This window comes from Rutidosis leptorrhynchoides, chromosome 10 (assembly GCF_046630445.1).
Source record: "Rutidosis leptorrhynchoides isolate AG116_Rl617_1_P2 chromosome 10, CSIRO_AGI_Rlap_v1, whole genome shotgun sequence".
NCBI lineage: Eukaryota > Viridiplantae > Streptophyta > Magnoliopsida > Asterales > Asteraceae > Rutidosis > Rutidosis leptorrhynchoides.
In genome coordinates this window covers 349,162,175-349,172,906 of record NC_092342.1, presented here as the reverse complement: position 1 = coordinate 349,172,906, position 10,732 = coordinate 349,162,175, and the positions used below count along the sequence as shown (strand labels likewise).

The following is a 10,732-nucleotide window of genomic DNA, read 5'->3' as shown; positions in this document are numbered from 1 at the left end:
GTATAGTTACCTTAAGTTTAGATCCTCTCTTCTGATAGTCTTTGTCTTGTATGGAATATCACCGATGTACTAAAAATAAACAATCCTTAAAATCATTTAATCTTTTTGTTAAAACATGTCATATCCGACCCCACATAAAATTATTCAAATTTTATTTAAAGATAAATGAGACTTAGAGAGGTCCTAATGGTTTACTTTCTCACAAAGACTAACCCGAAGACTAAACACTACCAACGATGACATACTCCCTCAAATAAATTGAGAACCACTTATATTATTTAATTAAAGATTGTACAAGTTTAAAAGTATAAGTTACAAATACTTTTAACATCACCTCCGTCCACAAAAATGTTACAAAAGCATCGAAACATGGACGAGGAGGATGGCAATACCTTGGACTAGAGGCTGGACGCCTTGCTACTGTTGGTGTTCTCCTGGACTAGAGGCTGGCGGAGTGAAGGACAGTATCATTGGGACCTTTGACTTGAGTTCAGTTAAGTTTCAGTTACTCCGTATCTAATCTAATAGTTGAATAAACTAATCTTTTTAACTAAACTAGACTGACCCGAACAAATTGACCCGAATCTTACGATCAATCCGGGCACGAATAAAAAAAATTGGTCCTTAGGGTTTATACGTTGTATTCGACCTATATATTACAAGACACGGTGAAAAGAGTAGAGAGTGCCGATAAAATGAGTTCACGAGACGATGATCCGGCAACGCCGCACCAACCGCTTCTAAGCAGTCTCGTTGTCCGTCCTTCTGACAGCCCCGGCGGTGGTAGTGATTACGAGCCCGGTGAAGTTCGACCTGATCCGCCTTCCTATTCTCGATCTGATCGTTTTCCTGAAAATAGCCATGGTTCGTTATGTCGTTTCATTCCTCTTTCTCTGTTAATCGTCCTTTATCTGTTGAATTGATTAATTATAACTTTAGATCTGCTTCTATTTCATCTGTTGACATGAATAGCATGAGTCATGTATGGTAGTTGTATCGTACAAAACTCTTACTGATTTATGTATATGTATAGAACTGGATTGTATAATTTGATTAATTTCTATTATACATATGTTGATCCCTATTTTGTTGCCCCAAATTTGACTAGGAGACTAGCACACGATTGAAACTGTGAGTGAATTTTATCTAATGGATGGAGAAGCTTTTTACATTTTTTAGCGTTGATGATAGTTGATTATTCTACAGTTAGATTGATTATTCATTGTTTTAGCTTGTTAGTTCATACATTCGTATTGTAATTGCTTACGTGTGTTGTTTTTTTCTTGTTTTGTTGTGGTTTATCTTCTCCGTGTCATGAAAATTCAATAAGCTGATAAGCCCCAAATTAGGTTAAGGTAAAAAAAACCCTAGATATTTCCATAACGATAATAACTTGTGTTTGGCATACTTGATCAAATCAAATCATAGACGTTTATAGGCCTCGTGATGCAGATCATTTATTGTTTTTGTTCATGAGGGATTCATAGCAACATGAAGCAATATCACCTTGCTGCAAGATGATTTTTGCAACCCGTTGCTTATGCCTTTCGTTGTGTGGAGCAGTATCCACATAGGGTGTTGTTACACTTTTCAATGATTTTACTATTGTGTTTTACAGCTAAGAAATGACGGCTGGTGCAAGAACTTGAGGTTTTGAGGACGCCAAATTATTTTGATTTGAATATTGGTAAATATGGATTTCGGTTTGGGAATTAGTTATTGGGTGTTTGATTGGGGAATATATTATATGGATGCTAGTGCATGGTCTGGTGTGGTTTAAAAAGGATTGCTAAGCTGTCATCGGGGTCTTATGTGTTTGGATCTACTAATAATGGTAGCCTGCTGTAAGATCTTGAAATACTGGGCACATGTACAACACATCTTGGTGAATATCCTGCATACTTACGGGTGGTTATTAGGGTTCAGGAATGGGAAATTTCCACCTTAGTATCTCTGGTTGCTAGAGAGTATATGCTTTTGTCAGTTTTTGGTGTGAACAATTTGGTTTAAAAGAATAATCATGACTCATTGAGTCTTGGGCAGGTCAATCTTTACCATTGGGATGTGTTGGTTAATTGGTTAGTTGGTTAGTTCTTAGTTGTACTTGCTTGGATACTGGTTATAGCTATTAGGGAGACATTTTGTTATCTGATTTAAGACTAGCTTATGGTTTGCTACATTACATTATCTTGGGTTTTATTTGAATCTGCAAGAGGGTTTCAAGGTAATGAATGGGTTGTGTGAATTTGCGATACTTGTACCATGTGTGGTTTCGTTTCCTATATTGCTGCAGGTGATTTTACAAAAAATGGACAGGTATTTTGTCATTCTGGTGCTGTTATTGGCATTGGTTTTACTGAAGTGTACCTTGATCTTTTATGTGTGGGCTAAAAATGGTTATCATGGTCAAGTTGAACTGGGTACTTTAGGGGAGAGATACTTGGTTTTTTTCTCTTATAGAAGTTGGTGTTACTTTTATTTTTATGCTTTGGGTAAAACTGGATTTTCAGGGTCTAGAATGCATGCAGGTTCCGCGTCTCCTGTTCGTCGTCGAAATGGAAGTCGCCACTACAGTCCAGAATACGATCATTCAGATACCCTACCGCGCAACCGTGGATTTGGCAGGGGTAGAGACTCTGGTAGGTATCGAGATTACTCACCACCTCCATACGGGCGTGGGAGGTTTGGTGGTGGTAGGTTTGGCGGCGGCAGATTTGGTGGCGGTAGATTTGGCGGTGGTAGGTATGGTGGGAGAGGATTTGATGGTCCAGCTTTTGGCCCTGGTTACAGAGGTGGTGATGTTATACCTCGAATGAACCCTAACGTTCGTCCAAGGGAGGGTGATTGGATGTGCACCGATCCCACGTAAGTTTCGTATCTGTCTATTTATGTACAAATGGGTCGGTTGTGCTGCATTAAAATATTACTCATACTATTTTAATTTTAAAATAATGAAATTAGCTTGTTAGTTTTTGCTTTTTAAAGAAACTGTGCCCTTCTATTACATGATTAGTTATTAATTTTAAATGTGCTGATATCAGATGCAACAATCTCAACTTTGCAAGGCGGGAGTCTTGTAACAAATGCCACCGTTCCCGTTACGCACCACCTGGAAGTCCAAGGAGGAGCTACCCGGGCCCACCTCTGATGCCTCGCCGTTTTCCTGGACCACCACGAGACCGGTCGCCTGGAAGATCTTTTAACGGCTATAGATCCCCTCCACGCGGTTTTGATAGAGGTGGTCATGGTCCTAGAGATTTCGACATTGCAGGCCCTTTTGATCATCCAAGGCATGGGGGGCGGTTTCCCAGGGACCATCACAGGCCCGACTACTTTGACGATCCCAGAAATAGGTTTGATAGGTCGATGCCACCACCACCGTCAATGGATTGGGGACGTGACAGAAAAGTGTATGATAGGCGGCCACCTGTATCTCCTCCACCTGGCTCACCACCATCTCCGGTAGGGCGTGGTAGTGGCGGGCGATGGGTTCGTGATGAGAGAGAACGGAGCAGGTCTCCTGTTAGGGGTGGACCACCACCTCCCAAAGATTATAGACGAGATGCTTATATGGACAGGGGACGAGACGAACGCATGGGCTTTGCTCGTGATCCATATTAGAAGATGCTATATTGGTTACTACGTAGTAATGTAGTATGGAGTTTTAGAGCGAGTGCATTTTTACTTTTGAATCATAGACTGTTGTGCATCAAATGTGTTGAATTGCTACTGTGCATTTGGCGGTTCTTTTAAAATAGTTTCTTTTAATGTGTTCCATGGAATTTGGATGGTATAGATTACGAAAATATTATGCTGCGTATATAATCTTGTAGAATCAAGCAATGGATATGTTTGATATTTTCAACCTCGGATAGTTCAATTACGAATAGCCGAAATACTTATTATGATTATAATTCGTATTCCCTAACTTGACAGGTTTAAAATAACTTTATTCTGATAACGAATAGTGTTTTCGATAGGGTTTAACAAACTAAACTTATTCTGGTAAAGAATACTCTTATTATTGAAGGTGCCAAATCCATCTTGTAATATGATTGATGCTCCACCGGTTCTTCTTACAGACGAGCCCTTGAACTTGCAGATGTCGAAAATGGGGCACTCTGCAAAACCATAAACATATTATAATCCTAATCCTGTCTTAACAAAACATGGTAAAGTAAACTGAATACAGAACTGTAGGGCTTGTGCTCTCACCAAAGGGACACCGTTTTTGGCTCTTTCTTCAAGAAATCTTGATGGCTTATAGAAGTTGCCGTATTTTTCAGACCATTTTTTGAGACTTGCGTATAAGTGTTTAGCCCCAATTAAGTCTCCCCAGAACATAATACCACCACTGGAAATAGACATAAACACAAATAAGACCTATATATACATAATACATAAATAAATTAGATAAAGAATGGCAAATGTAAGAATAAACTAACCGGTAAGAAGGAAAACTCATCCCAAGAACAGATGCAACATCAAGATCCGATGCCCGAACCACTACTCCTTCCTCCAGAACCCGACAAGCCTCATTCACCACCGGAAACAATACCATATCTACTATTTCTTGATCAGTAAAAGATATAGGCTGCCAAATATATTTCAAGGAACAATTATTCACAGGTTTTAGCTTTCCAATTGACGGCAATATGGGTAGGGTGAGTAACGGGTCAAAATGGGTGATCTTTTGTGCGGGTCAACAGCCCGCTTAAGGTTGAGTTCACGTCCAAATGAGTGTTAGTCCATTATTTCATACGCGACAGGCTTTGGTTGACGTCCAACGCGTTTGGCCCTTCCAACTCGGTCCTATTTTAGGTATTTTTTACACATGACCCAAATCAACCCACTGAAAGTAATATGCCCACATTGCCTTAAACGTTTTTCTATCAAAACGAATAAACGTATGTACTGGTAGGAAATTAGAAAGTTGGTAGATATGTGGAATAAAAGAAATATTACCTTCCCATCGGGCATCATGTTGGCCAGTCTTTGCGACTCTTCAATGATTGGCAACACTCGGGGGTCGGGTTTTGGCTTGCTACCTTTTGCGTAGATATAATATCCTTTTCCATTATTTTTACCTGACAGCATCCTCAGTAAGCAAATTAGCATTGGTTACACGATCATAAAATATTAAAATATGAACGTGAAAAGAAAATGCGAAAATAATTACCATTTCGTCCACTTTTAATCAGAAGGTCAACTATAGGAGAACGGAATGTGCGATCGGGAAAAGCATTAGCAAATTCCTTACCTACAGCAACACCTACACCATATCCAACCAAATCCTGGAGCCTGCAATCACAAATCGCATACATTACTGTCGATTTCGAATTTCCCAGCATTGGTAATTTGACTTTCAAAGTCAACATTAGTGTTCAAGTTGATTTTATACACAAATTTAGGGTGAGGAAGTTACTGGAATGGTCCCATGGGGAGTCCAAAGTTGCTGATCAGTTGGTCAATTCTGAACAAATCGACACCTAAGTGAAGTAAAATGTGTGCACCTTGCGTGTACGGAAAAAAGGTGCGATTAATAGCAAAACCCGTACAATTTCCAACCACAACGGGAGATTTTTTTATGATTTTCCCAACTGTCATAAGGTCTAATATCACTTGTGGCGAAGTCTTTTCGGTTCTGACTATTTCCAGTAGAGGCATCACATGAGCCGGGCTGCAATCATTTTACAACAAATAATAAACGTTAGATCAAAAGTTCACATCTTTTCAGTCTTATGATTGACGACAAAAACGTATAGAAAATAGTTGAGAGGTTCGGATTATGATTATGTCATGTAACCTAAAGAAATGGGCCCCGACAACTCGATCTTGAGAATTTATTTTTGCTCCAACAAAATTGAGGTCAATGGTGGATGTGTTGGTTGCCATAATGCAATGAGGTGGACATACACTCTCGATCTCACTAAAGATCTTTTGCTTTAGTGGAACATTCTCAATAACCGCCTGCAACCGTCAAGACAATTTGATCAAGAACATGTCAACAGTTATCAGTTATCACACACTGTAAGCATAAAGTTCATATTTTTATGTTAATATAGTATGCAAGACAATTGATAAAAGATCGGTATGTTAAAAGAAGAACATACCTCTATAACCATATCCACATCTTTGAATTTTGTGTAGTCTAATACCCCCGTAACCATCGATAAAGCCTTTTCAGCTTTCGCCGGTGCTAGCTTCTTCCTTGCAACCAAACTTCGAACATTTCCTACCAGAAAGAAAGCATAATTATGGATTTATAATAGAATAATGGTGAATAAATCACATTAGAGGCAGGAAACGAGTGCCATAATGGATCAAAACGGGTGACTACGTGTCTAACCGTGTGGGGTTGACTACAAACACTTTGTAATATTTAACGGATAATTAGCAAGATTCGACACATTTGAATCGAATATCACCTCAATGCTACATAATTGAGTAATTGACTACAATATTTGTATACATACAAGAGATTACTACCTTCGATTGTTTTTATTCCCTTTTGAAGGTACTCAGAGTTGACTTCCTTAAGAACAACGTTTATATTACCGAGGATTAAAGCGGTAGCTATTCCTGAGCCCATTAGGCCTCCACCAATCACAGCAACTTTCTTCACAGTCCTTGGCTTGAGACCAACATCGGTAACGTTAGGAACCTTTGATATTGCACGTTGTGCAAAGAACATATGAACAAGACCTTTCGCCGTGTCCGATAGAACAAGCTTGTTAAACATCTCAACCTCCTAAAGAACAAAACTTTATATCTTTATGTTACTTAAATTGCAATAATTTGATAACTACTCTCAAAATGCAATCCAAGCTCACGGATAAAAGTAAAACATTAAAAAAAAAATAAACCCAAATTACCTTCAAAACACCGGCATATCCTCCATGAACAATGCCTTCCTCAATCACATCAAGGCATGCTTGATGTTGTGGCATATTAGGAGCTGTACGTTTGACTAGTTGTCGAGCATTTTTAATGATCTCACGCGCTTCAGAAAGGGAACCAATCTTATCCGTTCGATGGAGTGAACGAACCCACGGTTTACGTCCCTCTGCAATGTCTAAAGCCCATTGCCTAGACACTTTCAACAATTCTTGCGAAGGCACGATAGCATCAATGAGCCCTAGTTTTGCCCCTTCCTCAGAGAGTATCGGTTTCGAAGTCTACAAACAAAATCCTTGGATCGATATCACCGATTTAACAAAAAATTTATAACAAAAGAATATGATATTATTGAGAATGCTCACCAGCATCATATCAATTGCCTTCGACAGCCCCAAAAGCCTTGGAAGTCTTTGGGTACCTTAAAAACCGTAATTATCTAGTGAATAAACCGATTTATAATTTATGAAGCCAAACAACTATCTAACTGGATCTTCAAAACAAGCATTGTTTAAGATATGGTGTACCTCCGAAGCCTGGCATCACTCCAAGAGACAATTCGGGTAAGCCAAGTTGAGTTCTTGGAGCTGCGACACGAGCATGACATCCCTGCAGAAATTTTTTTGACAAAATTATGTTTTTTCTAACTAAATATAGATATAGACCAAATTTTGAAGCACAAAAACTACAAACCATCGCAACTTCTAGGCCTCCCCCGAGCGCAAGACCTTGCACAGCAGCAACTATGGGTTTCTTAGCATCTGAGTGAACCGGAAAAGAAAGCAAATAGTGTTAATGTATGAAAAAATGTTTAATGCAAAAACTAGAGGCGAAAAAGATGGGTAGGTTGAATAACAGGACAAAACGCGTAATTTGAATAACAAAAGGTGGGGAGACCCATAAGTCCATAACCATTTTCCATCAACTATTTTTTTAATAAAACGCATAAACAATAAATGTCTAAAAAAGACAACAAGAACCATATGGTTAAACATTAGAATTAGAATCTTATTTCCATTAAAAACGAGATAGGAGGTTTGAGCAATTGAAAGCACTTTGGGTGACTTTCAAGTTTCAAACCGTTTGGCCTGGCTAAGCCATTTTGTATATACCACTTTTACCCATCGGAAGCATAATACATGCAAAACCAACCCATTTATAGGCATAAGGGATGAAAGTGCAACCTTTACAATCAAAGAAAGAAACTATCAAATAAATAAAAATTTGTAATAAGCAAACTACAAATTGAAGTTTATAAACCTTCAAGTGTATTGGTCACGAGGGCAACAGATACATCAGGTAGGTGAGTGATGTCTCCTGCAATTAAAATGGTTAACTCTCAACACAGGTTTGCACTTTGTAGAAAAATTTAAAATCAAAATAACTAAAAAAAATATCTTGCTTGTTATTTATACGAAATATAACGAAGTCATACCAGTTTTGTGAATTATCTGAAAAACATTGATGTCAAATCCACCAGAAAATCTCCCATTGTTACCTTCATGAAGTAAGGGGAAGCAAAATTAGTCATGGAATTCAAAAGTTTGACTAAATAAATTTCATAAACATATACTCCCTCGCTGTTCAAAAAAATAAAAATAAACATATACTCCCTATAAACCATCATAATAGACTAAAAAACATTAACCTACAAGAACGACAATATTAAGGATGTTGGTGATAAATAGTAACAAAGTTTCATTGATCTTGTTTTTAAAGACAACTTTATCGGTGATGTATGTAAGCAAACATAATGTGCATGTTAAGGGAAACTGCAAATAATCGTACTTTTTTTCTTTAAATCTCATGTTGAAAATGATGCAAGAGTAAGATATGTTCAAGAACAAGGCAAAAGATTCTTCGTTATTCCTAAACGTATTTTCTGACAATTAGTGAATAATTTTTTATTTTATTTTTGGCATTAGGTTGGATATTTCATACTGTCAAGTTTTTCAAATGATAATAAAACCTTTTACAGCAATTCATTTCGATTATTTTACACCATTATCGGATCATTTACCTTAGCACCAGTCATTTTTCATCAAACACCTTTTCTTAGAGTGGCTCAAAGTGGTAACTATAAGTGGTAGGATCAAGAGGGAAGTAACCATTCGGGGGGAAGCGGGGGGAAGCAAAAACTTTTTTTTTTTTTTTTTTCGTTTTTTGAAAAAACTTTGTTCACGAACATTATAGATGAGATGAAAATATGAACATTTAGTAGAGACACTTTGTGATAAATATTTTTATTTTAGCGGGAAAACGCTCGAAGAAGTAATATATAAAAATTATCGTGTTTTTCGAGCGTATTTTGAGGTTTTAGCTATTGGGATTTAGATATTAGCGTTTAGATATTAGGGTTTATATGGTTTAGATATTAGGGTTTAGAAATTTAGGGTTTAGGGTTTAGATTTAGGGTTTAGATTTAGGATTTAGATTGAGTTTTTAACACGAACGGTTTAGAGTTTAGGGTTTAGGGTTTAGGGTTTAGGGTTTGGTGTTTTGGGTTTATGGAATAAACCCAAAACACCAAACCCTAAACCCTAAACCCTAAACCCTAAACTCTAAATCGGGCTAAATTTTACTTCAAAAAACATGGAAAAAAAAACGTTCATCTTCTTCACGAACAATATTATCTTGAATGTTATTTTTGTCGATCGTTTTCCCGCCTAAATAATAACATTCATCACGAAGTGTCTCTTCTAAATGTTCATATTTTCGTGTGATCTTGATGCCGGAAAAAAGAAAATTCAAAAAAAATGAAAAAAAAAAAAATTTGCTTCCCCCCACTTCCCCCGATTGGTTACTTACCCATTGATCCTGCCCCGTAACTATAATAATAATATCCTAATAAATCCCTAGCAGTATATGTTCTACCAAAGACTCGAATTACACGAAAAAGAATCAAATTAAGAGGTTAGCAGTGATTAGTCAATTCCTTTGTTAGGTTTTATTTACCAAACATAACCAAAATAGTATATCACTCAACTCAATAATATGAATAGATGGATTCAAGCCATTACAGATTACTTACATGTAACATGCAATAATTCAGAAAAAAATAGTTTAAATTGATAAAAATAAAAACTTGGATCAAAGAAATTACCAGTTAACACAATAGCCTTTACATCATCTCTTCTTATTGCCTCAGCAAATTTATCCTTTAACCCATCAAGAACTTGCAGAAATTTAAGAAATTAACATAAGAAAGAAACTAAAAATCTCAACTTTTCAAAGAACTAATGTTGTTCCTAAGATCAAATTGGAGTAATCGAATGTAAATAAAAACCCCAGTTAAATGAAGTCTATAAAACAATAAGAAACAAAACCCCATAAAAAGTGGAACGAGATAAAAATCATAACTTTTTCGTTTGATTTTACAATACCCAGTTATGAAATCAGTAAGCTACAAAAAATCATGATTCGTAATTAAATGAAAGGGGGAAAGAAGCATACTTGGGACAGCTAAAGCATTAACAGGGGGATTAGAGATGGTGATCAAAGCAACACCATCAGAACCAACTTCCATGGTGACAATTATTTTTGACATTTTTGTTAATTTTGTGTGCAGCAGACAAAAAAATAAAAAAAATAGAGATTATTATGTAGTAGATAAATTAAATTACAAGTGTTTTATACGAGTATTTGACTAACAAAAAAAATAATTATATTAAGGAGTAATTATAGAAAGGGGCAAGGATAATTATTACGTGTAAAATTTGTCCATTCAATATCAATCTTGTTTTACAAATTTAGCAGTTTAATGACCCCGTGCGTTGCATGGTATTTTTATAAGTTATTAGTAATCGATAATGTTAATATTAATACTTATCAAATC

General features: G+C 36.7%; 2 protein-coding genes across 3 annotated transcripts; one reads left to right on the top strand and one right to left on the bottom strand.

Annotated features, from left to right (window-relative positions):
- The first annotated feature begins 662 nt into the window (after positions 1-662).
- Positions 663-3,825, top strand: LOC139872934 (uncharacterized). Of its 2 annotated transcripts, XM_071860871.1 has the most exons (3): positions 663-864; positions 2,529-2,865; positions 3,042-3,825. In XM_071860871.1, exons 1-3 carry the CDS (start codon positions 696-698, stop codon positions 3,619-3,621), a joined length of 1,086 nt encoding a protein of 361 aa, XP_071716972.1. In that variant the 5' UTR covers positions 663-695; the 3' UTR covers positions 3,622-3,825. The 2 variants fall into 2 exon arrangements, with proteins under 2 accessions (XP_071716972.1, XP_071716971.1); XM_071860870.1 differs by lacking the exon at positions 663-864 and having other exon boundaries at positions 914-2,865.
- Positions 3,826-3,837: 12 nt separating this feature from the next.
- On the bottom strand, positions 3,838-10,486 carry LOC139872933 (peroxisomal fatty acid beta-oxidation multifunctional protein AIM1-like). The gene is made up of 17 exons (XM_071860869.1): positions 10,351-10,486; positions 10,001-10,072; positions 8,333-8,395; positions 8,158-8,214; positions 7,591-7,658; positions 7,425-7,506; positions 7,263-7,318; positions 6,876-7,178; positions 6,490-6,751; positions 6,114-6,235; positions 5,807-5,970; positions 5,426-5,680; positions 5,180-5,301; positions 4,966-5,087; positions 4,446-4,594; positions 4,216-4,354; positions 3,838-4,121 (listed from the first exon to the last, which is right to left on the bottom strand). The coding sequence occupies exons 1-17, from the start codon at positions 10,442-10,444 to the stop codon at positions 4,077-4,079; spliced, it is 2,175 nt and encodes a 724-aa protein (XP_071716970.1). The 5' UTR covers positions 10,445-10,486; the 3' UTR covers positions 3,838-4,076.
- Positions 10,487-10,732: the final 246 nt, after the last annotated feature.